A 27,969-nucleotide genomic window follows, 5' to 3' on the forward strand; every position below is an offset into this window, starting at 1 on the left:
AACCCGCTCCTCCCCACGACCTCTCACAGCTGGAGTCCCGCAAGGCTCTGTCCTCTCACCCCTCCTATTTAGCTTATTCGTTAACGATATTCCCCGGTCGCCGCCGACCCATTTAGCTTTATTCGCTGACGACACGACTGTTTACTATTCCAGTAGAAACAAGTCCCTAATCGCGAAGAAGCTTCAGAGCGCAGCCCTAGCCCTAGGACAGTGGTTCCGAAAATGGCGCATAGACATCAACCCAGCGAAAAGTACTGCGGTGCTATTTCAAAGGGGAAGCTCCACACGGATTTCCTCCCGGATTAGGAGGAGGAATCTCACACCCCCGATTACTCTCTTTAGACAACCCATACCCTGGGCCAGGAAGGTCAAGTACCTGGGCGTTACCCTGGATGCATCGATGACATTCCGCCCGCATATAAAATCAGTCCGTGACCATGCCGCGTTTATTCTCGGTAGACTCTACCCCATGATCTGTAAGCGGAGTAAAATGTCCCTTCGGAACAAGGTGACACTTTACAAAACTTGCATAAGGCCCGTCATGACTTACGCGAGTGTGGTGTTCGCTCACGCGGCCCGCACACACATAGACACCCTCCAATCTCTACAATCCCGCTTTTGCAGGTTAGCCGTCGGAGCTCCGTGGTTCGTGAGGAACGTTGACCTACACGACGACCTGGGCCTCGAATCTATCCAGAAATACATGAAGTCAGCGTCGGAACGGTACTTCGATAAGGCTATGCGTCATGATAATCGCCTTATCGTTGCCGCCGCTGACTACTCCCCGAATCCTGATCACGCAGGAGCCAGTCACCGTCGACGCCCTAGACACGTCCTTACGGATCCATCAGATCCAATAACCTTTGCATTAGACGCCTTCAGCTCTAACACTAGGAGCAGGCTTAGGGACCTCGGTAACCGTACTCGTCGAACTCGACAAAGAGTTCGCCGTGCAACCTAACCCATGAATCAGCTCGCTGAGTTTCTCGCCGGATCTTCTCAGCGGGTCGCGATTCCGATCCGGTAGTAGATTCATTCGCGAAGCAGCTACTCTTGAGCTGTTAGGTCTCCTTCGGAGGCGCTCGGCTAGCTGTTAGCAAATCCCACCCCTCCTGGCTGAGCCTTTGCTCGCCCACCTGTCCTGGTGAAACTGGAAAGGCCTTCGGGCCACCAGTAATCCTTCAATCATAAAAAAAAAAAAGTGTGTGTGTCCGCTCCGACGCACGACTGGAGTTTACTGGATATAAAAAATTAAACGAAACAATACGAGAAATAGTTCTATATTACGACAACACGATACACTACAGATTATTAACAAATTAACGAGACACAAAACAAACGACTAACAAATATATGAAAATACAATAATGAGAGAAACGCGCGATCAGTACGAGGCTTTGTGGCGGACTGCCGGCGCAGCAGCCCGGCGTCACCTGCGATAACGCGGCCGCGCGTTGGCTCCTGATTGGCGCGCGCACGCATCACGCAATCAGGAGCCAATCAGGCGCATAACGCATTTCGTGTGACATGCTAGTACGATTTTGGTCCCCATAATTTTCATACCCCGGGCCTATATATGTAAATCGATTCTAAAGGAGTAAACTCCAAAAAAAGTTAAAAAATGCGCAAAAAAATGTTTCATCCATCTTTGAAATAATTATTTGTACCTACCTGTCATTCCTGTTGCAATCAACGTATCAATGTAAATTAAAGTTATGTAGTCTTGAATACAGTAATTGTTGAAAAAATTGTAAGCGTTGAGTTATGTAAACATCACGCTCCCTTGTCGTTCAGGAGCAGTAATGACGATAGCACGTCCGGTGCCACGTCACCTATTAATAAATTCTTCGAGGCTTATTTTCAAACTAGCACAGTTGACTTTGAAACATTTACATTACATCGACATGTTCCAATGTCCAGCGATTAATGAATCTTACATTGTGACAATTGGACTGAGTTGAGTGCGCATGTGTTGAATTGTAATGTATTTATTATTAGAGGGACGCTTAAAGTGATCAAACGGCTTGGGTGAAACATTGGAAACATCATCGTCTGAGTAAAAACTTTCCGTCTACTTTCAATATATTAGTAGTAGGAATAATAACTCTATTTGAGTATAGTTAATGAGATAGTGCAATTGTGACATTAGTAATTTTGCGGTAATCAGTGGCGACAGTCTCACTAAGATGAACGATATTAATCGAACGGGTATGTTCACCAATTTTCTGTTCCACACTAAAAATGTTATGGGTATATCCATGAAACTTTATCATTCATTTATCCTCATCTATTCCACAATAAGGCTTTGTTAGCAAATTATATTAATTATTATTGATAGCCTAAATTACCGACAGTGATTATTTAAACAATAAAAATCTTCGTTTATAAATAATAATTATTTTACTTCCTTATATATTAATAATTATATATTATTAATATATAATAATTATATATTAATCAACAACAAAGCTACGTTTAAGTTAAAAATATAAAGCTGATTGATCGTGTTCTGACGCTGTATTATCAAACCAAGCAAATCATTATCACACTAATTACCAACGTAAAGCAATAATCCTTTCCGATTTCAAGGACACATTCAAGATCCAGAATCGTTTGCCAAAATGCCGATTGAATTCACATGATCTTACAGGCTGCTTAACGCAAATCGTGCTTGTCGGATGTAGTTTTTTTTTGCAATAAAATGTTTATGACTACAAAAACTAATGAACGAAAACAATGTATATACATTTCGCTATGGTTACTTTTAGTGACAGCAATTAGTTATTAGTCTAATGGAGAAAACGTCGAGGGTGTTCATGTAATCGTTGTAATGAATTTAATAATAATTTCAGATCAAAATGACAATATAAGACAGAACAAGGCCACCACTTTTGAAATAGGCTTCAAAACGTGAGTAAGTATTCTATCTTATCTTAAATAAGTTAATTAAAAATACTTTATTAATAATTTTATAAGCGCCAAGAAGTAAATTTTTTTTGTGATGGTAAGTGATGGTTACTTACATCATTTTTATAATTTAAATTTAAGTATTACATAAAATATGGTCACCGTAACATAACACAACCTTTAAAAGACAAACAATTCTTTGGATGTACCGAAGACTTCATTTTAACTGTATCACGACGTTACAAAACTCAATTATTAAGTTCTTCTAAAAAGGGAGTCGGTACATTATTCTGTTTATTTTAGCAGACAAGATAAACAAAAAGGAAGGGAAAGCATTCTTATTAAATTGTTATCGGCGATCCCTTCACTTGTTGAAACGAAACAATATATCGGAGTTCTCATATGCGGTGAGTTTGTGATACAAGCCATACATACATGAACCTATATTTAAATCTAATTCTCATTCCGACATAGAATCGATCAAGCATACTATTTGTTAGCCACTCTGAATAATTAAAGCAAAGTTATAGTTCAGCAGTATATGTCGTTCCCAATGGACAGTAGACTCCACTATGCCTTCATACCCCAAAATGGTGCACAGCAAATAATTCTGTATACCCGCGATTCAAAATGAGTTTTAGACCGTTTCGCTGGCTTTCGCGTAAAGTTTCAAATCACTACCTCGAAGCAAAGCAATTCTTCATGCATAATATTTGACGGCTTTCGCAAGTGAATTATGATTCACTACCACAAACTAGTATACCAGCTTGCGAAGGTATACTTAGTTCGATTTTTGGTGTCGATTTGTAGACGATCTCTCGGCCATCTCGGCAATCAGACCCTACAAAAATCGCCCTAGACACCCCAAAACATATATCACAAATATTTTAACTGATCGGCACATCACTTGCATATTCCATTTACACACACTAAGCTTCTTCTTGAAGAATAACTACATAATTAAATATTAATTTATATATATATATGTATAATTTATATTTATAATTAATAGCTTATCTTGTTCATTCAAATTGATAAACAGAAATATTGTATAGAATCAATCCAATGTTTTAAAGTTTAGAATTCGATTTAAGAGACGACCTACAAAATGAATTTGTGTCAGCTTCTATTTTGAACGTGTACTCAGCTTAATTTACAGGACTGACCTTATGGGGTACTTCTTGGTTCCTATTCAAAGATGCAGTGTTGCCAGGGAGCTATATATTCAACATGTCCGGCGTGGTTATAGCCGGGTACTGCTTTGGCCATGCCTTAGAAAGATTCACTACAATCAACCCCGTAGTGGGAATGACATTTATGGGAGCTCTCTACAGAAACCTGGGACCGACGAATTTTCTTGAAAATTCTACTGCAAACAGTATTGATTTTCATCTGAGGTTTGAAATGTTTGATAGACGTTTTTCTATTAATTCTTGATTAATTTACAATAAGCCGGAGCAATTGTCGCTTATCATACTACTTTTTGTCAGATTGTAATATCTCTGGGCTCCGCTGACCGTTTAATAGGAAATTGGTCGTGAGTCACCCACCTAGTACAATAAACACCTAGTTTTTAGTTGTAACGCGTTTTGTCTAGTTAAAACTAATTACGACTACTCTCTGCAACCAGAATTTTCTAGTTTAATGCGACAATACAAATTGTTGCTTTTACATATAAATTGTTATAGTTGCCAGACAAGTATTATTGTTAGACAAAATTGTCAATTTAGCTTTAAATAAAAAAGCTGCCTGTGAAATGTAACTTTTGATTTATTTTGAAAACAAATCTGAACTGATGATTTGTTTAATTGACGGCTGTTACTATGTCACAACACTATGTAACAAAGAGAAGTAAATTTGCTTTAACTAGACAAAACACATTTAACTAAAAACGGGCTTAAAGTGTCACAAGTTGATAATTGTCTTAAACTGACTCAGAAATGAGCACATTAATAATTTAGAAGGACAAAAATTTAACAGTTTTTTTCTCTATTGATTATTTTGCTAAATGTCGTCATAATTTTACAAGTTAAACGGAGTGGCAGAAATCATTGTTTAAAATTTTCCCAACAATCCAATGTTATCTTAATTGGTACTTCATTAAAAAGTTGTACAAACAATTTCGTAACTCAACGAAATTTCAAAATGAGAATATTCGGATACCTTAATTAATAAGTAGATAAAAAAATCGGCTGTAACAACTTCGCGGAACAAAAGCAGTTCGTTCTTTCTTTCAGACGAATTTACCCCGTAATTATCTTGACGAAGGGCCCGCTCAGCTGGAACTGGGAATATATAAAAAATAATCCGGTAAAAGTTTTCTCATTGGCCACTCTGCCCTGGATCATCGAGTGTTTGTCCACGGCCTTCCTCGCTCATATACTTCTGAACTACCAATGGAAATGGGGTAAGGAAAACTTTTTGAATAACCAAAAATGAACAGCTTTTTTATTTATGGGCGTTTAGCGTCACCAAAATTGTTCCATATTCAATTAGGACTTGGACCTGTAGGATAAGGAGTAAGGAAATAAAAAATAAACCTCTTTTTGGAGAGAGTCTGAGTTTTGTAACGACCAGTTCGATATTATATTTGAATCGCGTCAATTTTGGATTTCACAATTTATTCTGAAATACAGATCTATAATAATTATATTACAATGGAAATTAAAATATGGAAGTGAATTAGATCCTTAGATATTTGTATATAAACATTAACGTTTGTCACTCTTTTATGTTTCCCTAAGCCGTTCATCTGATTGGGTCGAAACTTTTGCACAGTTTTTTGCAATTCAATTAAACAAGTAATTACAGTTTATGATGGCCTCAAACAAACCTCTAACGAAATTACATCCCAACGAATGAAACCCTAAGACATAGGTAACAGAACCGATACGAGTGCTTACGAAATGTGGACCTCATCGTCAATTTTTTTATTACTCTTTTAAGCAGATCAGTATGCGGCCCACCTGATGGTGAGTGGTTACTATTGTTCTTGGGCATCAGGAGCAGAGCCAAGCAGCTGCCTACCGCTGAGTTCTCTCCGCAAGCTCGGTTTGATGAAGGATATGTCATAGTGCTCGCGAGCCATCGCGTATGGGAGTTCAATCGAAAGCCGGATAGAACATAACAGAAAAAAGCTCTGGAAACACACTGTAGAGAAAGCAGTGGCTAAAGGTGATAAAGATGAAATCTACTTAGATGGTTAGTAGTGCGATGGTAAAAACAAGAAAATGGGATCATCTCCAATAATTCCTCAGAGCATTCTTCATGGAACACGTGGTACAAAGCACACACAGAGAACTGAAGTCTTTCCGTAGACCCAGAGGTTCCAAACGATCCGTGAGAGTGGTATGATTATGGTATCAAGGTGCTTGACAACATAACGTTGTAGAGCCGTCAGCACATCTAACCTCATAACACTGACTCGTAAATAATTTAATATTTTGTAAAAATTGTACAGGTCTACATCTCGGAGCGATATTATCATCCGTGTCACCAGCTTTAATAGTACCGACAGTCGTGGCACTAAAAGAACGTGGGCTTGGCACTAAGCACGAAATAGCACTTTTGGTGGGAAACGCCGGTGGTCTGGACACGGCCTTCACTGAGGGCATATTCGGAGTAACTAATAGCGCTATATTCTATGAAGCATCCTTAACGTATAAAATTATCAAGGTTTGTAAGATTTTTATAGTATATTTTTAAGGCTTTATATATTTAGCTGTTAAATGAATGGTGCTGGGGTGTAGGCTGTTAAGTAGGAACGAACATCCTTCCCATTTCTCCCTCATAGTAATCATGTGTTCCGGTTCATCATGTTTCTTACTCATCATCATATAGCTTCTAAGACTGTGGCTTTACCTATCTCGTACAACCACCCCTCTATCTAGTAAAAAAATGAAAACAAAGTACATATAAGACCACAAAAAACCTTTTTATATTAGGCGGGCCTCGCAGTTTAACCTGCGTTAAATTTGGAACTCAGAAATAATTAAACTTTGAATACTCCCGACACAAAGAGTTGCTTATATCACTGTCTGACATATAAAGTATAAGCTGATTCATAAATCCGTATGTAAAATCACGAACCAACGAACGCACTGTTATTATAGTTATTATAGCAGATAGCGTTGCCTAGCTCTTGTCATTTACAATTTAATTTTGAGCTAGAATTAACAGATAGGGTACTTCTTTATAGAAAATAATTTCTTATAGGGAAATTTCATAGAAATAGGCTTATTTATATGTGTATATTATTTTACGTTTGTATAATATATCTCAAATCAGTTTAGATTGGCTATAATTATATTTGGCTATAATTGGCTTGATTAGGTTTTTTGAGACTTGAATTAAAAAATATTTAAACGTATATTACCTATGTGCTATTTAAAACAGCCAACTTAAATTGCAGGAGCAACATTACCCAAAACTTTGAATAAATCGCTTATGTAAAGATAACAATTTTCTGGAGACTTCATTACGTTGAAAGTGTTACGTATGAAGTCTTAACCGCCCCAACCGCTGTTGCTAAAATTAGTTCCGGGGCCCAACCCATATTTGCCAAGTGCTGTCACCGCAATACTTGAGTGAAAGGTGTTTACTCCATTCATTATCATCACAAAATCGGAACAAAAGTCCTTTTAAATTGAAATTTTGCTTAACATTTATGATTTCATTTTACTGCTAACATATTTTTTGCCATTCGATGTTCAAAGAATGTTTAAAATGTCAAAGTTTAAGTCACCATCTGAATCATGTCTAGACTGATAACGCTTTTTTAATAAATGTATAAAAGTTTAATATTTCGAACGACGTTCAGGGAAAAACTGAGCATAAAAACTTCGACGTCGAACACGTGGGATCCAGATATTATTAAGCAAATATTTATTCAAAGATGCGGTGCCTACAAAATCTTAAAAATGTAACGCTTGTTGTAATGTTTTGTTTACTTTAAGGACTTTAAATCATTAGATTTTTTTTTATTGATGGTGATTAAAGATGCCTTAAACTAAACTATAATACTTATACATATATACAATATAAAAATTTGTAGTTTGCGAGAAGTTTGTTTTGTCTCATAAATTATGTTCAATAAGCAAATTAAAGTCATTCACATAAAACCGTACGGAAATTTATATCACTCGAGCGAAAATATTTAAAAAGCCCTACGTCTTCACTCAACCCTCTCGACTTTAGGAAACGTTCGACCTTTTAACCGTCCCTTTTAATCCAGCGGGGCGTGTTGCCGATATTTGTGGGGATCAGCCGCAATATCGGGTCGATCGTATTGTGTCATATCAAAACATCGATTTTATTCATCATAGACGTCTTGATAACTATACAAAAGTAGGTCCAACATAGCCTTTACGATTTTTGAGAATTAGATAGAAGAATTAAAAAAAATTGTTCAGGTTTCATTGATCGCATTTTATGATTCTTTAATTTTTAATTTCTTTACATTTTTCGTGAGCAAGGAGAAACATTCCCAACCAGGCCAGATCGTTATAGACTTTAATCTATATATTAATACGTGAAGCAAAAACTTTGTATCCCTTTTTACGAAAATTGCGCCGACGGAGGAGTACGAAATTTTCCACACTTATAGAGAATATAGAGAAGAAGTGCACAATGCTAATATTTTTTTGAATAATGCATAAAAGATACATTAAATCAATAAAGAAAACATTACACACACTACATACCATGTATTTGACGCACACACGCATGCATACTATTTATTGTCAATCTTTTGTTCTTGACGTCTGTTGTCAAATTGAGAATAGATTAAATATTGTTTGTCTTTGTTCATATTTTTTATAGTGTAGTCTTGGCGAAATTTGTGATTATAGAAGTATAAAATACAATCATAATAGTGTACAAACTTACAATTCCAATTAATTATAGTCGAATTTCGACTACTGCGGGACCACTAGTATAAAAAAAGTTTTGGTTACAAACTATTATTATAATCGAATAACCTATAGCTGACATGTTTATGGAAATGTTCAATTGACTATTTTTTTTTTGTTGCTTAGATGATTGGACGATCTCACGGCCCACCTGGTGTTAAGTGGTTACTGGAGCCCATGGACATCTACAACGTAAATGCGCCACCCACCTTGAGATATAAGTTCTAAGATCTCAGTATAGTTACAACGGCTGCCCCACCCGTCAAACCGAAGGTTGACCATAAAAAAAGTTATTTGACTATAAAAGTTATGGTTATTATTTATGCTCTTATTAAGCCAATTAATAAATCAGTCACTTACTATGTTTAATTTATCATTTATGCCGTAATTACAACATATTTGTAACACATTGTGTATTCGTGCGTTTATTCACTGTAATCTCCACAGCAGCTGAACAAAATTTGAATATGGTTTGGTCAGTGAGGTGCTATGATAAGCTTGAATTAATGTTTGATTTAATTAAATCGCCTAAAATTAAATAAGCATGAGGTTGTATAAATAGGGCGATGCACAAATACTCTAATGAAATTTCAACCATAAATCCTAAGTAACGTAATTGAATATTAGATAATACACACAGATACATGGATACATACGTACAATATATACACGATTTATATAGTAAATAAATAAATATTTACTAACAATCACGCCACGTTAACTGGTCCCGTGATAAGTTCGTAAAGAACTTGTGTTACAGGTACCAGATAACGGATATAAATGTAAGATTTTTATTATACACATATATCATACAAATATCTTCCCTTGGCGGGATTCGAACCCGCGACCCCCTTGTCTAGTGACCATGTCACTTACCACTACACCAGACGGCCGTATCTCAAAATTACCTTTTTTTTAGGCAGCGGCTTCGCTCTGCCCCTGGCATTGCTGAAGTCCATGAGCGACGGTGACCGCTTACCATCAGGTGGCCGTATGCTCGTCTGCCTACAAAGGCAATAAAAAACAAAAAAAAAACCTTTTATATGATATTAATATTTTATTCCTAGTTATTAATTCGAATTGTATGTAACAAATGCTGTGAGCATCTACATTAGAAAACCGAAAGATATCACTGAGGAATCATAATTATCTCAGAGATCTGTGGGAAATACAATTGTCTTATTATTTATTCTCTGTGTAATTTCAACTGAATCTTTCCTATTTAATTATACAGGGTTTGCTCGCGATATTCGTGGGGATCTGCCTCGGTATCGCATGGGGCGTGTTGTGCGATGTCATTCCGGATCACAATGATTTATATGCACCCACAGTACGGAGCCTGCTCATTTTCGGAGGAGGGATGCTTGTAACCTACGCTGGAGGGTATTTAGGATGGGGCGGTACATGTAAGTTCTCGTATGCTATTTATATTTATTAACTAGATGGAACGTAAGTTCGCTTGGCCCTGGAATGCAATTTAAAATGTGAGAAAATATTTCTTTTAACGAAAGAGGACAAAAGTCTTGATTTCCACAGTCCAGGTTTTTAAAAACCTGTATCATAAGTTTTTTTTTTGCTTAGATGGGTTGACGAGCTCGCGGTCCACCTGGTGTTAAGTGGTTACCGGAGCCCATAGACATTTTGAATTTGAATTTGAATTTGAGTACAACGGCTGCCCCACCCTTCAAGCCGAAACGCATTGCTCCAGTACATTACATTACTGCTTCACGGCAGATATTGGCAGGGTGGTAGTACCTACCCGTGCGGACTCACAGAACGTACTACTATCAGTAAAATATCCATACTGAATTAATGTTCCATAGGTGTGTTTAGAGATGAACGTAAATGAACTCATCATAACTTATTGGTACTAGGGCGAATCGTAAGCCCTACCCGTTGATACCGCGTCTGTTTCTGCCATGAAGCAGTAATTCCTTCTGGTTTAAAGGAACAACATTGAAAACCTCATGTCCCAAGATTGGCGGCGGCATTCACTTTATGGACTCTATGGGCTCTGAAATAACTTAAAAGTGGGCCGTGAGCATGTTCACACATCTAAGCAATAAAGATAAAATAAATCATTAATTTATTGCCTAGTCACTCGATCAAACAATAGTCTAAAGTCATCTGTCTAATACTTAACAGCATCAGAATTCTGATATAAAAATAGATTCGGATTTCGGATCTATTTCGGAACGGGAGTAGAACAGTTGAACAAGCACAAGACACAAGCAACGAACGTTGAAAATAAAATGTTTATGATACTCATGATTGATTTCCACGGTGAAGGAATAACATCGTGTAATAAAAATCAAACCCGCCAAAATTATAATTTGCGTAATTACTGGTGGTAGGACCTCTTGTGAGTCCGCGCGGCTGGGTACCACCACCCTGCCTATTTCTGCCGTGAAGCACTAATTCGTTTCGATTAGAAAGGTTGGGGCAGCCGTTGTAACATACTTGAGACCTTAGAACTTATATCTCAAGGTGGGTGGCGCATATACGTTGTGGATGTCTATGGACTCCAGCAACCACTTAACACCAGGTGGGCTGTGAGTTCGTCCACCCATCTAAGCAATAAAAAAAAATTAAAATTCAAAAAGTAAAACTCTTTCTTCATTAACGAAATCATTTGTCTCTAAAACTGCTAACTGGTGTAAGTAATTAATTTGTTCCGTTACATAACCAAAGCTTAAAACGTAAAGCTTGCTTCGTTTCCACGAACGGGAAAAAGGAACTCAAGACAAAGCACAATTGTGTGTTGTGTTTGCGTAACCCTTGAAGAAAACACAGCCCTTAGATAAATAAAGATTACGTAATAAAATTACGACGCTACGCTGAGGGCTTTTTCACCTTTTACTTCCTTTACGTATTCGACATACGCCAAGTTTTGAAACAATCCTAAATATATTTTTCGTTGACAAAATACGTAACATCTGTTTGGACTATACTACCCCGAGAGTATGTAGCACCAAAAACATTGAAACCTTGAATCCGTTGGGTTTCGCATGCCTGTGAACGACAATAAAAGGAACTATGTATTTTACAAAATAAAACGTGCTTTTGATTGAAACATAAAATTCGCAGATATGACGATATTAGATATCCGTAGCATATGCACCTCGAAAAAAAAAAACATACTCAAAATATGTATAAATATATATGTATAAATATTTATAAATTTTCAGATAAATGTGCGATCGATTTACGAAATTGAGAATTATCATTAGCCAATTGAAATAAACATTTTATAGATAATACTGTCACAGAGCAAGACTTTCATTTAAACTAATAATGAAATGTAAGTTCGTCGGTATTACCTATAGTACGAGTATATGTATTAGCCTTTGTCGTAGCGCTTGATTCAAAAGTAAATACATTCTTATCACTGCTGTTGAACTAGACATTCAAAAAGGTAATGCGATGCGGCATGTTATCATAGTCAAATAATGGAAATCAAGATATAAATTATAATCTTTATTAACGTACTTCTAAATAATGATAAAAGCGAAAATAAAAATAATAATTTTGAAAATAAAATCAGTGATGACATCTAGGCCGATTTGGCCGACGTACAGTCATTATTCAATTATGACTTCACCGACCAGGCGTCCTTAGGGTGAGCCGCGTGTCTGGATACATAACTGACCCCGTTCACTCCTCTCCCGAGCGGAGATCGGACGTTAGGGCGAAAGTACCAGTAAGTTTTTGGTGGCACGTCGGCAGTCTTTGATGATGTGCCAAAAAATAAGTGAATTTATTATTGATACAATCAAATAATAATATTTAAGTTGAACACCCATGCAGTTTGTGTCGGAAATGCAAGAAAAAAGAATTATTAGGTCCTTACATATTATGAAATTTGCGTTTTGTACGGGAGGAATATAAAGTCTTTTTTTTTTTTGTAAATATATTTAATTAATCAAAGTACCTATGCACCGTTGTTATCTATGTACCTTTTCCATCTCAGTAGTTCATTGATCCCTTTACGAAAAAAACCATGAGGGCGATAATCAATAAACTCTTTGAAGGCGGTTTGGACTGCCGCATCGGAGTTGAATTTTTTTTCCTTGTAAGAAGTTTCCCGAATTTCGGAAAAATGGTAATATATTGGAGTAAGCTCCAGGGAAGTACGGTGGATGTGGCAGACATTCCAATTGTAGCTCATCTAACTTAGTGGTTGTTTCTTGTGCTGTGCGTGTTCTTGCATTGTCGTGAAGCGATTGACCAACCTTGGTTGTTTAGCTGTTAGCAGCTAGTTCTTCCTTCATGGTTTGCAGTTGCTGACAATAGATATCTGCCGTAATCGTTTGGCCAGATTTTAGAAAACTGTAGTAAACGACACCGGCGCTAATCCACCAAACACTCACAGGTAACTTTTTCTGAGCCAATTTTCGCTTAGGGCAGGATTTGTCTAGATCTCCAGGGTTCATCCATTGGACAGTATCCACTTTTCATCACAAGTAATGATTCGATTTAAAATCCCTTCATTATTTTGTCGGTTGAGCAAAGTTACACAGCAATCGACGCGTGTTCGATTCACTCAATTCATTAGGGGTACCTAATCGCTCAAGTTTTTTTAATTTCCCGATTTGTTTCAAGTGGATCAAGTTTTATCACTTACCCTGAAGCCTGCAGCTATCTCTGAAGTGCTTTGTGATGGATCCGCTTCCACCTAGGTTTTAATTCTTCATTTTTCACTTTGGTCCCGACCGTCCACGCGGTTGGTTTTGAAGGTCGAAGTTTCCAGAACGAAAACGTTGAAACCAAAAACCGTACCGTGCTTTCTTTTGCGACACCAGCGCCGTAGATATCGTTAATTTTTCGAGCTGTTTCTGCAGCACTGGTGCCACGGTAGACCTCGTACTCCTAAATATACCGATATTCCATGTTTTCCATTGTGCGGTAATAAGCGACGCCAAAGAAAAAAATAATGAGGAAAAAACAAAGAATGACTGTTTTCAAAACTCCAGCTAAATGAATTTATAAATTTGAATTTGGATTTGTTAACCAAAGAGGAGATATTTCATATCAAAGCATGAAAGAACCTAATAATTATCAGTTGTCTCGTCTAACGCACTAATAATGATTAATATTAAAATAAAACATGTAATTTAAATTTTAGGGATAATACTCCAACCTGAATAATTCCCATTCGTAATTCAAAAGTTTTTCGTTTTTATAATAAATATTTTATGAATTTAATAATATCTGAACTTAAGTATATATAATACAATAATACATAATATATAATGGTTTATTGGCCATAAAGACGAGACACCACACAGACAGTACCTATATTTTTTATTCGAAACCTTAATCGTATTGTGTGAGTATTCATAATAAAGTGATGTCCATGGGCTCGGAAGCTTCTAAGATCAGATCTGTCGTGAGTTCATTTAAATATTTTTGCTAAAAATTGATATTGGTCATCCTAAATAAAAAACAAAATCACTGACTTCGTCTTACCATACCTACTGACAGAAGCATCGATAAGAACGACTATAGGAGAATTACGTCATTACCAGCTGTGCCATTTCATAAACGCTATCTCATTTAGAAATAATGAACAGTATAAAAATATTGTATGTAATTATATGCTGATAACACTGGTTCTGCCAACCAATATATACATTAGTTAATGAGACATATTTTGTGTGTATGCTTTTTAAAATACTTGCATAAATCGAGTGACATGTCCCTAAAACCTCTTTTTTTTTATTGCTTTGATGTGTGTACGAGCTCACAGCCCACCTGGTGTTAAGTGATTACTGGAGCCCATAGACATCTACAACGTAAATGCGCCACCCACCTTGAGATATAAGTTCCAAGGTCTCAGTATAGTTACAACGGCTGCCCCACCCTTCATACCGAAACGCATTACTGCTTCACGGCAGAAATAGGCAGGGCGGTGGTACCTACCCGTGCGGACTCACAAGAGGTCCTACCACCCGTAAAAAACTAAATAAATAACCATCTTAAGTACATTGAGCAATAGAAATATTTGCCAATGTCACCAATATGTTTTTTTTTCACAGATTTTTTTAATTTTTCGTGCCGCTTTTATTTTAAAGCCCGCCAGCGTATTAAATTCAATCTACATTTACGAACTTTAACGATATGTTATAGCAGATTCTTGGTTTAAATTACACAATTAAGATTCCATAAATGACTTTCTTTCACTACCTTAACCTCGATCTGATTATTACTAAATTCAGTTTTTTTTTAAATGTAAATATTTGATATTCGATATCACAGGAATTGTATTATTTACGTTGTATTTTTCAGCGGGTGTCGCCATAATGGTGTGCGCTGGCGTTGCAGCCACCAGGTGGTCCCGACGAGGATGGCCTATTAATGACAATCCAGTGTCCGAGGTTTACAAATTGTTGTGGAGAATATTCGAGCCCATGCTGTTTACGCTCAGCGGTTACTTTCTAGATGTAAGTTTCAAAATTATTACAACGTAAAAATATACTTAGAATCAAGAATACATATAACTTACATTAACTTAAATATTACAATGATATTTGATTTCATAATTTTATCTTTGTTTAAAAATTAAAATTAAAAATAAATAGTGACAAAATCTTAATTGGTTGTAAAAATTACAATTTCAAATTAAGAAAAAAATGATAAGTGTTGAATCAATTTAAGATTTTTGAAAATTACTGATATCGAGTGTATTAATCCACAATAATCATGTAATAATCACATTTGACTGGATAATCTCTATGTTAGGGTTATTCAGAGAACGGCAACATTCCCTTGTTTTGATGAAAGTAAAATTCATTTAAAAATCGAAAAGAATAGACAATCAAATTTCCAATATTACATTGGCTGGGAATTTCTGATATTATGTTGTTAATACCAATGTCAAGGCAAAAATTTGTTTTTAACACAGTCTCAATTCTTGGTCAGGTTTCACAACTAAATACAAAGGAGTTCTGTCTGATCATCGGCTGCATAATTTCGGCACTATTTCTGCGAATGCTAACTGCGTTTTTGGTTGGACTGGCTAACAATTTGTCCATCAAAGAGAGCGTATTCGTGAGCGTCACTTGGATACCGAAGGCTATCGTCGAGGTAAACAGCGTACCAATTATTGCATAATAATATATTAAATAAAGACCGAGAAAGCTATTCGGTATTACTGAAATGATTATTTCGAAATCTAAGTCATTTTGCAGATTAACAAAAGTTTCTTAAAGGCGTCAATTTGAAGAAAATCGCTTCTATTAAAACAGAGGAGATTTTTTTTACTAGACTGCACATTCACGCCCTAATTATTAATCAGAGTGGAGCTGCTATGTATGTAAGTGCGACGTGTCAGTCTCGCGTCGTGTCGGCATGTGACACAAAGCGGCCTTCAGTCTTGCCTGCACTACTAATAAACTTAAAACTAATATCATAATTCTTAATATGGCTATTACTGCACGTGTCTTTTAGTGCACATATGCTCAATGTATAGCTGCCTTGCGACTTGCCGTTCGGTTTTCACCTCCAGCGAAAATATATTTTTTTTTCATCACATTGGTTTTCTCAACGGACTTTATCTCCACTCGCGAAGGACATGTTGCTAATCATACTATGTTGCTGACTTTAAAGAGAATATTACGTCTATTTAACCTACACCTTGTATCAGTAACTTAATTTTTGTATTAATTAAATACAAAATTTACCTATTTATTAAGATTTGCATTTACCAAGTCCTATCTATCAGAAATTGGTTAAACACAGTAAAGACTACGTAAGATTTAGACTTAGCTAAAACTGTCCGTATATTTATGTAGGATTGGTAAGAACGGAACGTATAAAAATAGTGTGGAACGGAGCGTTAAGATGTGACTGAGAGAAAATGGAAAGAAAGGGAGAATATAATGACAGACAGAATGACAGAGAAAAGGGAGATGGCGAAGACGGTTGAAAATTGAGCAAGTCGTAATAAAAGTGTTAATTATTAATTATAATTGGAACAGTGGAAGTTTTATTTTGTGCGCTGCGATACCTATTCTACATTTAGTAGTTTAATAAGTTAATTGAAAGCTTTATCTTATGGAAAGTACTGGAGATTTAGTTAGGCGTTCTTTTTTATCCGAACTAAATCGCCGGACTTCCGCCTACGCGTTGGGGCAGTAAGCAAGGCACACGAAGGAGGGCATTCGTGCAGCTCCGGCCCCTGTGAGAAGGCAGCCCCCTCCCGGTTATGGTCACTGGGTGACCTGAGAGGGTCAGGGCTGCGCCGCACGCTTCTCTCACTCTAGCCCGCTGGCACCAGAAGGATGGGACGTCGCCTCGACGGCTACGGTCCGTGTTGCCGTCGTTGCTGTCGTCACCGACTGTCGTCACTGTGGAAAAGCAACCCGGTCGACGGTGTATCGCGCTCCGATCTGGTAGGCTAGTTCTAACCCAGCGGGGTATACCGGAACACCTGACAGGCCGCCCTACCGCGGAGACCGGTGTCATTGGTCGTGGACGATCACCGTGGCGCTGCAAATCTGGTTGTAGTGTTGACCGCAGGAACCCCCTACGCTGAGCGGGTTCTGACCTCCGGCGGAGATCGGACGTCGGCTGAATGAATGCAGGTTAGTAGTTTCGTGGGTAGGGTCCTAAATTCCATCCCTTAGGTCCACGGTTAACTCCCAAAATCTGCGGACCGTTCAGTCCCACATACCCTGCGCACCTCCTAGGCGCAGGAACCTAGTAGGAGGATCGGAACCCAGCCCGAAAAAAAAAAGGTGGCAAAACATGTCGAAGTTGAACCGATTCTGTTCGTTTAACAATCCGCGTCCGAGTCTCAGATGAAATAGAACTCGCCTGAGGCAGACTGAGGACAAGGTGATAAGTTTTGTGTGGGAAAATGTTTCACCGCCTCCACTAGACGACCGCTGGACCTCTCAGTTGGTAGACTATCCGAAGCATGCCTAGACCTCTCCACTAACTCGTACCCTTAGGATCCGAAATACTGACGATGCCAGGAATTGAGCGAGATCCCTATTTCGACAGTTGGCTCTACGGCGACAGGCTGATGCGGTAAAAGAAAAATACTCCCTCTCGCGCCCCGCATCTGCAAAATAGTGCACTCAGAAGCTCCTCAACACGACACCAATTTGTGCGTGTTCGGCGCCGTCATCTAAGTTGCATCTACAGTGATGACCCTGTTTTCCGCTTAGCTCCAATCCAGTTTTTTTTTCTTAATTTTTTATAAAAAAAATTATGATTGAAAGATTACTGGTGGCCCGAAGGCCTTTCCAATTTCACCAGGACAGGTGGGCGAGCGATGGCTCAGCCAGGAGGGGTGTGATTTGCTAACAACTGCCCGAGCGCCTCCAAAGGAGACTTAACATGTCAAGAGCAATTGCTTTGCCAATGAATCTATAATCGGATCGGAATCGCGACCCGCTGAGAAGATCCGGCGAGAAACTTAGCGAGCTGATGCATGGGTTAGGTTGCACGTCGACCTCTTTGTCGAGTTCGACGAGTACGGTTACCGGGGTCCCTAAGCCTGCTCCTAGTATTAGAGCTGAAGACGTCTAATGCAAAGGTTATTGGATCTGATGGATCCGTAAGGACGTGTCTAGGGCGTCGACGGTGACTGGCTCCTGCATGATCAGGATTCGGGGAGTAGTCAGCGGCGGCAGCGATAAGGCGATTATCCAATCCGGTACAGGAACTTCCGAACCGTGCTCGACAGCATCCGCACCCGCAGGAAGGTATGACTGCCCCAGTCGTGATTCGCCCAATATGTAAAGCCAAAAACTTGCACTAGGTCTCCAGTATCGACTGCCATAATTGCAACTTCCGTGCTTGGATGATACTAGATAAAAAAAGTGACACGCACCAGCCACGGAGGTCAACTCGCCATTGCTAACTAGCGGCGAGCGCATCCGCCTAGGTGGGGTATTAAAAGGTATGAGATTAATTTCTATATGTTAATTAGATATCAATATCTGATTAAAAATACGTTAGTCAAGATATATGTAAATAAATATATTAAAAAAAAGAATTAGGATAAAATAGGACACGTAAAATAATTTAAAAAGCAAAACGAATACAGAACAAGACATAGTTTAGATATAAATAAATAGTTTGTGAGAAAACCAAACAGAACAGTTCGGATTCCGTAAATTAATTTACGTGTTAACTAGAGTCAAACATTTGGAAACCAGCTGTCCCGACTTCTAAGTCAAAGCTTTTCCCAAGATCGCAGTGCTATCTGTAAACAAATTAACAACGGTCACTTGGCGCTGTCCGCTTTACTTTCATTTCACGTTCAACTTACTGGAACTCCAAGAAAGGCAAGCAATTCCGCAAAACATTTTTTTTGGAATTGAATTTTGCCTGTAGTAAGTGTTTGTGAATTGCTAATTAGGATAAATAGGTGTTTATTTCGTTTAATTTAAAGAGGAATTCCGAGTGAGTTACTGAACGATACTATGATTGAAACTGATTGATACTGATCGATACACTGATTGAAAATAGTTAATACCAAAAAAATTGGAACAATCAAAATCATCCTTAGTTCTAGCATATACAATACATGCAAATATAACAAAGCAAGTTAATTATAAACTTTATAGGCATTAGCTTGTAAAGTTTAATTTACACTGTCACAATAAAACACGAGAGATAAGAATAAATTACTGCGTATGGTAGGTAGGTATATAGATGTGAACTGTTATTTACTGGTAGACTGTAGCTACACAAATAACACGCTTTGTGAAAAGCGAAACCAGCGAACATTAGACGGTCGTGGGTACAAGCCACACACCTATTTATTTAGTGAGTAATGACTTTATCCGACGAACCTCAAGTAAAATTACGGAAACCAGCAAAGACAGAGCGCTCACGTAATTACCTACATAAAATTCAAAATATACAGAAGCCTCTTTTCCACTTTTAATTGAAATTTATCGGGTATTTCCTTGCCATTGAGTTCCACCACTAAAACTCCTATAAAACCAAGGTCTAGAGTCGCAACAGCAAGTATATTATATAACCTTTGAACGATAAGGTTCTGACCACCCAAGATAAAGCTAATTAGTCTTGGATCCTATAATAGGATCTTTGGGAGGATCTTAGGAATTTTGAATTTGGTTACCCGTTCAGCAAAACGGGGACAACAAATTTGAAAAGTCGGTAAGTCATAAAATATGAATAAATTTAGTCAGGAAAAAGCACACCATACACCACGGCGCTTTTGTGAATAGCTCTGAATATTGAAATCGTTTTTTATTAGATAGAAAAGTGCATGGTCTAACTGATATGATTTAAACGCCAAGCTTAATTAGCGCGTTTACTGCTCATATTATATTATTTCTAACATTTCATGCTCTATAGTTTCCGAGGTCTATTTATAGTATTTCAATAAAGTATCTTTTTAAAATAAAATAAATACTATTATAAGAAAGAAACAAGTCTTTCGTTGAAATTTTGGAAAATAGAAATTCTTATTTTTCGTTAACATTTTTAACATATAGATAACAAACGAAAAATATACCTTTATTAATTTTAGAACAACTCTGTTAACTTCCATGGCCAAATTTTATACATACATTTCAGATACTGCTATTATTAAATACTGATTTCGGTGAACTCCGAGCTAAGTTGGCATTATTGGAGCTTCTAAGTAAACTAGGAACATTATGTTGTTCCACATAAGTTGTTAACATGTCTACTAGCAGACTGCTGGATTAAATTTAGTGTTACTTACTACTGTGGAGAACTGAGCTGAGAACGTTGTCTGAATTATTAATACTCAACAAGAAATCGATCAACTTCGTTATTCTACTGTACACAAATCTATACTAATTTATATTTGTATACTACTATGCTGGGGAACGTTTTTTCGAAAAATTTGTTAGGTAGGTCCGCAATGAATCCAAAATAGCGGAACGGATTTGGAGTAGAATATTTTTTTGTAACCTGGATTAGCACATAGGATACTTTTTATTTAAAATCTACTGGTACTTTATGGACCAGTAGATTACAAGTATTTTTGTCCCAGGAACAAAGAGTTGCTTTTATTACTCTAAAACGTATTTAATTTCAACTATACAACTGACGCGGATGAAACCACGGGGCCCGTCTATTTATTACTACTAATAAAGGTCGCTAGATAAACAAGAATACAGAAATTTTCAAAGTCCTAACAGGTTTATCTAACAAATTGCCTAGTTTACCGTGACCAACGCTTGAGTTGAATATTCTTATATTGTTAATGATAAATGTTTACCGATGGTATTCACTTTCTGTATAACATTACCTTTTTAACGTCTACTTCTTGGCATGGGCCTTCCCCAATTATTAAACAGGATAGGTATGATGGTATCGCTTTAGACGAAAACACAACATTTACTAGTCCGTGTTATCATAAAAAAAATATATTTATATTAAAATTGTACGGAACAGCAAATGATTTGCAGTGCTTTGTTGTGAATAAGTCACTGACCTCAAAATCTACAGCATGCGTAACATCATTTCCTGTGGTTTTTTTTTTTGTATACAGCCTTGAAACATACCCCTAACAGTGATATGATTTAAGGTATGTCTTCCTTCTGTAAAAAATCTATTATAATGTTAATCCCTATTATAAGTGTTCATGTTCCAAGCCAACCCGGTCGGGAACTGTTTCTGCCGCGATGCAGTCATATCGTCCAGTTGGAAAAGTAATACAGGAGTTGCTTCGACAAGTACCTACTTGATATCAGATGTGCGATGAACTTGTCTTCTTTTCTTAGTTAAAATAATCGAGTGATAGAATGAATCCTGCAAGTTCTATATTATAGCGAAATTGCTGGCAGTGGAACGTATGTATAAACTCAAAGCAATTGGTCCTCTAATCTCAACAAGCAGTCAAACCTCAAGATACTATTATTTTTTTCGTTCGAAGCGTTTTACCGTTTGGGGGTTGGTGCTTCCCGCTTCCGTAGGTTTAACCCGCGATTCCCTACAAGTGACCCCTGGGTGGTGCTAAACGGGAGCCGAAAACAAAACCGGTGGTAGGACCTAGTCCGACTGGCTGGCGACCACCCTCCAACTAGAGTCCGCCGCCAAATAGCCTAGCTGTGTTCCGGCGTGTGGGTTGGAGAGCCAGTTCTATCCCTTCCCTTTCCCCTTCCTTGTTGGGGGTGAGTCTTGGTGACGCCTGGAACTTGCGGAGCAGACGTGCGTGCGAACTCACGGGGCGTGATTGTTTGACGGGGGTATAGGGAGACCCAGTGAAACGGTACCCGCTGCCGCCCGCCGGTCAGTAGGGGACCTGAACCCGGGTGTCTCTACTAAACTCCGCCCCGGGAAGCTGTCCCGCCAACCGGTGTAAAATCCTGTCGTGCGGTCGTCGTGCCGGAGTCGGAGACCGGAGTGGATCCCGGCGATCGCATGCAGAGTGGACTGGGGGCCCTTCCATGCCCTGCGTCGGTCTCTCACGCAATCCGTGGTCGAGCACGTACTATGTTCCGCGCTTCATTCAGGTGTTGCCTCGGTCTCACCTCCAACATCCTACCTCTCCTAATCCTACTCTCCGAAAATTGAACAACTATGAAGTCGACAAAAAAAAAGAAAAGGGTTTCACAGGCGGTTCCCCATTCCACATTTAATGTGGATTTCAGCAATGTCAGGGGCCTACATAGCAACCTTGACGCCGTACACCACCACCTTGAGACGGCGCAGCCTGCCCTGCTTTTTTTAACGGAGACGCAGATATCTGCTCCGGATGATACCTCATACCTTGAGTACCCCGGCTACGTATTGGAGCACAACTTCCTGCGTAAAGCCGGGGTGTGCGTATTCGTCCGGGCTGATGTCTGTTGTCGCCGTCTTCGGGGCCTCGAACAACGGGACCTGTCCCTCTTGTGGCTGCGCGTAGACCACGGGGGCCGTAGCCGAATCTACGCGTGCCTGTACAGGTCCCACAGCAGTGATGCAGGTTCAGCTCTGTTTGAGCATGTGCAAGAGGGGACTAACCGCGTGCTTGAGCAGTACCCATCTGCGGAGGTGGTGGTTCTTGGAGACTTTAACGCTCACCACCAAGAGTGGTTGGGGTCCAGAACCACTGACCTCCCGGGTCGGACTGCCTACGATTTCGCCTTGGCCTACGGCTTCTCCCAGCTGGTGACACAGCCCACCCGTGTCCCAGATATCGAGGGGCACGAGCCTTCTTTGTTGGACCTTCTGCTGACCACAGATCCGGCCGGATACAGTGTGGTGGTCGACGCTCCGCTTGGATCGTCTGATCACTGCCTTATTCGTGCTGCCATACCACTCTCTCGTCCTGATCGTCGAACGACGACCGGGTATCGAAGAGTTTGGCGGTATATGTCAGCAGATTGGGATGGATTGCGTGAATTTTACGCATCCTACCCATGGGGGCGGTTCTGCTTTTCCTCTGCTGATCCTGACGTCTGTGCGGACCGTCTTAAAGACGTGGTGCTCCAGGGGATGGAATTGTTTATTCCCTCCTCTGAAGTGCCCGTTGGGGGTCGCAGCAGACCCTGGTATAACAATGCCAGCAGGGATGCTGCACGCCTCAAGCGGTCCGCATACGTGGCATGGGATAATGCCAGGAGACGTCGGGATCCTAACATCTCAGGGGAAAGGCGGAAATATAACGCCGCTTCCAGGTCCTACAAGAAGGTAATTGCCAAGGCGAAGTCGGAGCACGTTGCTAGAGTTGGCGAGCGATTGAAGAGCTATCCCTCCGGGAGCCGTGCTTTTTGGTCGCTCGCCAAAGCTGCAGAAGGAAACTTTTGCAGGTCTAGTCTCCCACCACTGCGCAAGTCCGATGACAATCTGGCCCACAGCGCGAAAGAGAAGGCTGACCTTCTGGTCAAACTCTTCGCCTCGAACTCGACTGTGGACGACGGGGGTGCCACACCACCGAACATCCCCCGGTGTGATAGCTCCCTGCCGGATATCTGCTTCACACAGTGTGCAGTCAGGCGGGAGCTCCGACTCCTGGACGTCCATAAGTCGAGTGGGCCAGACGGCATCCCCGCAGTGGTTTTGAAAACGTGCGCCCCTGAGCTGACACCTGCGCTAACGCGTTTGTATCGCCTCTGTTATTGCACTAACAGGGTTCCGTCTTCATGGAAGACCGCCCACGTCCACCCTATCCCCAAGAAGGGTGACCGGTCGGACCCATCGAGCTACAGGCCTATCGCGATAACTTCCTTGCTTTCCAAGGTGATGGAGCGAATTATAAATACACAACTCCTGAAGTATCTTGAAGATCGCCAGCTGATCAGTGACCGACAGTACGGTTTCCGTCACGGTCGCTCAGCTGGCGATCTTCTTGTATACCTTACTCACAGGTGGGCTGAAGCCTTGGAGAGCAAGGGCGAGGCTCTTGCTGTGAGCCTTGATATCGCGAAGGCCTTCGACAGGGTCTGGCATAGGGCACTTCTATCGAAGTTACCATCTTACGGAATCCCCGAGGGTCTCTGCAAGTGGATCGCTAGCTTTTTGGATGGGCGGAGCATCACGGTCGTTGTAGACGGTGACTGTTCTGATACCATGACCATCAACGCTGGCGTTCCACAAGGTTCGGTGCTCTCCCCCACGCTTTTCATCCTGTATATCAATGACATGCTGTCTATTGATGGCATGCATTGCTATGCGGATGACAGCACGGGGGATGCGCGATATATCGGCCATCAGAGTCTCTCTCGGAGCGTGGTGCAAGAGAGACGATCAAAACTTGTGTCTGAAGTGGAGAACTCTCTGGGGCGAGTCTCCGAATGGGGTGAATTGAACTTGGTTCAATTCAACCCGATAAAGACACAAGTTTGCGCGTTCACTGCGAAGAAGGACCCCTTTGTCATGGCGCCGCAATTCCAAGGAGTATCCCTGCAACCTTCCGAGAGTATCGGGATACTTGGGGTCGACGTTTCGAGCGATGTCCAGTTTCGGAGTCATTTGGAAGGCAAAGCCAAGTTGGCGTCCAAAATGCTGGGAGTCCTCAACAGAGCGAAGCGGTACTTCACGCCTGGACAAAGACTTTTGCTTTATAAAGCACAAGTCCGGCCTCGCATGGAGTACTGCTCCCATCTCTGGGCCGGGGCTCCCAAATACCAGCTTCTTCCATTTGACTCCATACAGAGGAGGGCCGTTCGGATTGTCGATAATCACATTCTCTCGGATCGTTTGGAGCCTCTGGGTCTGCGGAGGGACTTCGGTTCCCTCTGTATTTTATACCGTATGTTCCATGGGGAGTGCTCTGAGGAATTGTTCGAGATGATACCAGCATCTCGTTTTTACCATCGCACCGCCCGCCACCGGAGTAGAGTTCATCCATACTACCTGGAGCCACTGCGGTCATCCACAGTGCGTTTCCAGAGATCTTTTTTGCCACGTACCATCCGGCTATGGAATGAGCTCCCCTCCTCGGTGTTTCCCGAGCGCTATGACATGTCCTTCTTCAAACGAGGCTTGTGGAGAGTATTAAGCGGTAGGCAGCGGCTTGGCTCTGCCCCTGGCATTGCTGAAGTCCATGGGCGACGGTAACCACTCACCATCAGGTGGGCCGTATGCCCGTCTGCCTACAAAGGCAATAAAAAAAAAAAAAAAAAAAAAAAAACAACAAAACTGTAAAGTATTTTAAATATCGAACATAATATTATAATATATTATATATAAACGCAAGGTTATAGGAGTTACAGTAGTTTTGATTGTGAAATAACGAGTAAATAAAATCAATTTAATCTTAAATATAATAGAATTTATATTTAGATTCCATATTGGTATTGTATATTACTATTTACTTTTCGTTAATTCGTTTTAAGGCCGTGCTAGTAAGAGTTGCAGCGGACTCTATCTTATCTGATGCAAGTGAAGAAGACAAACGAACAGCAGCTCAGCATGCGAATATAATCGTTATTGCTATATTAATAACGTCGACAGCTGGCTCCGTGCTAACCACTGCTCTGGGCCCCATCCTCCTATCGCAAGACTCGAGAATATCGCCTGGAGGTAATAATTTGAAACATATCAAATGCTTTCAGTTGGAATAAGGGCATAAAGCAAAAGAAAATTACCTAAAGTTAAGTTAATTTAAAGAGGAACTCCAAAATTTTTGTAGTAATTACTAATAACCTTCATGAGTTAACAAATGGGAAAATCAATACAATATCTCATAACGCAATAATGTTCAATGTCTTCGCTCATCATTTTCAAATGTTAGGTTGCATAAATATAATTGTTATTGCATTAGACTATGCATATCAGTTAAAGTCTACATCACATATTTTTTTAAATTAAATATACAATTATAAATCATAACAAAACACTACAGTGCTGCATTGCTATTATATTTTAGCCGACATCAAATAAGTATCTCGCAATTTCGGGTGTACGGTGTACGGTGCGTTCGGTTTTTCAGTAGTGTTAGTCTTGGCGCAAGTTTTCATTATTTTCCAAAATTTATGAGGATTGAAAGTTTCATTTTTGAAGTGAAAACTTCTTTAGAATCGTTGTGATTTCAAACGGGATGCAACGGAAAAAACGACAGGTAAGAGACACAAATACAAAAATGTGTAGGATGAAGCCAGCAAAGAATGAGACTGAAATATACATACTATTTAATACAGCACCATCTGTGAGATTTTTTAATACTAACGTGTGTATGAAAGCTCTTGTAGTGAATTTTAATTTAGGATTATACGTGAAATTAAAATATCAATTCACAGAGGGCGTTACCTTACAATTATTTACGAATTACAAAATTTTACATATACTTAAGACGTTTAGGATAATTGTATTTTAATTTTGGAAGGTTTCACTTCTACCACGTGTGTATTGCACACATTTTTTATTTAACTTGATACCGACACTCGACGTTCTCGTGTACAGAAGCTGAATAGAAACATCTGTAATAAATAATTAATAATATAAAACTGTTGAAATATAAATAATTTGATGTGATGTCAGTCCTTAATGCAGCATGTGAAGGCGTTGTTAACTTGTTATTTACATGATTATTATCTAATACCCGTATCGTGATTTCAATAACCATAACAATCCGCCATGTATTATTAAACCAGAGGATATTTTTTTGAAGCGTCTATGACGTAATGAGTAATGTCTTGCTATGGTGGTGTCGTATCGGTTCACGGTCAAGATTCAAATCCTACAACGAATACCATTGTAGTTAATAAATTAGCAAAATTGCTGATAATATGGATTTACCTATCCACAACAACAACAAAAAAAACAAATTTAAGTTTCTTATAAAACAAATTTCCTGGTATTGGATATTATGAATAGCCGAAGGCGTAAAGTCTGGAATCTTTTACTTTGAGATAGAAATTGTTGTGATAGTATCCTAATTTAAAATTACCTCACGTAAACTTCTAATCTCATTTTGTGTAAGCTAATTTTAGATCTGCTATATAATCTTCGAGTACCTATATAAAATAATTTGCATTTCAAATTATTTAATATCTTCTTTTTTTTTCAGATTTCTATCGAGCTCAGACGTTGTCGCCTGCATCATCATTTCACGATTCAAGTCAGATAAGACGAAACAATGCACCCAGTACTCTATCAATCTATTTATAATAAATTTACCAAAAATATCAATTGATTTTTATTGCCACGAAATGATATATAATAATATATACACCCACATTTATTGAAGCCATTCGCATGCTACTTATCGTAATTAAGCATCAAAACCTTCATTAAAGTATCACCAGGAACTGTAGCAAGTTTCAGCTCAATTGGACAACATTTTGTATGTATCACCTATCGCCTATTTCTGCAGCGAGGAACTAATTCGCTCCGGTTTGAAGTCGTTGCACCATAGAACTGAGACTTAGAACTCGTGTCTCAAAGTATATGGCGGCATTTACTTTAATGATGGGCTTTAGTAACCATTTAGCTCCAGATGGGCTGAGAGTTCGAAAACTATCGTTAAAGCAAAAAAAACACTTATAAATTGTAGAATCGAATCGTTTATGGAAACTTTTTTTTAATTGCGTCGATGAGTGGACGAGCTCACTGCCCATGTGGTGTTAAGTGGTTACCGGAGCACATAGACATCTACAATGTAAATGCCGCCACCCACCTTGAGATATCAGTTCTAAGTGTCAGTATAGTTACAATGGCTACCCCACCCTTCAAACCGAAACGCATTACTGCTTCACGGCAGAAATAG

General features: G+C 39.3%; 1 protein-coding gene across 7 annotated transcripts; it reads left to right on the top strand.

Annotated features, from left to right (window-relative positions):
• Window positions 1–1,766: 1,766 nt before the first annotated feature.
• On the top strand, window positions 1,767–27,388 carry LOC101744709 (sodium/hydrogen exchanger 9B2). Of its 7 annotated transcripts, none has more exons than XM_038010686.2 (11): window positions 1,767–2,208; window positions 2,853–2,914; window positions 3,211–3,314; window positions 4,055–4,304; window positions 5,145–5,314; window positions 6,368–6,582; window positions 10,051–10,222; window positions 15,105–15,259; window positions 15,738–15,902; window positions 25,598–25,784; window positions 27,271–27,388. In XM_038010686.2, exons 4-11 carry the CDS (start codon window positions 4,138–4,140, stop codon window positions 27,369–27,371), a joined length of 1,332 nt encoding a protein of 443 aa, XP_037866614.1. In that variant the 5' UTR covers window positions 1,767–2,208; window positions 2,853–2,914; window positions 3,211–3,314; window positions 4,055–4,137; the 3' UTR covers window positions 27,372–27,388. The 7 variants fall into 7 exon arrangements, with proteins under 7 accessions (XP_037866614.1, XP_062524174.1, XP_037866605.1 ...); XM_062668190.1 differs by having other exon boundaries at window positions 3,214–3,314; XM_038010677.2 differs by having other exon boundaries at window positions 2,853–2,910; window positions 4,067–4,304.
• The last annotated feature ends 581 nt before the right edge of the window (window positions 27,389–27,969 follow it).

The sequence above is a fragment of the Bombyx mori genome, chromosome 4 (genome assembly GCF_030269925.1).
Source record: "Bombyx mori chromosome 4, ASM3026992v2".
NCBI lineage: Eukaryota > Metazoa > Arthropoda > Insecta > Lepidoptera > Bombycidae > Bombyx > Bombyx mori.

What these genes read in the sequence shown, in the direction of transcription:
- LOC101744709 (XM_038010677.2), top strand. Translation starts at nt 2,187, where the DNA reads ATGAACGATATTAATCGAACGG. An exon ending in TATCGGAGTTCTCATATGCG is followed by an intron (nt 3,315 to 4,066) that starts GTGAGTTTGTGA and finishes CTTAATTTACAG; the next exon opens with GACTGACCTTATGGGGTACT. An exon ending in TAACGTATAAAATTATCAAG is followed by an intron (nt 6,583 to 10,050) that starts GTTTGTAAGATT and finishes TTAATTATACAG; the next exon opens with GGTTTGCTCGCGATATTCGT.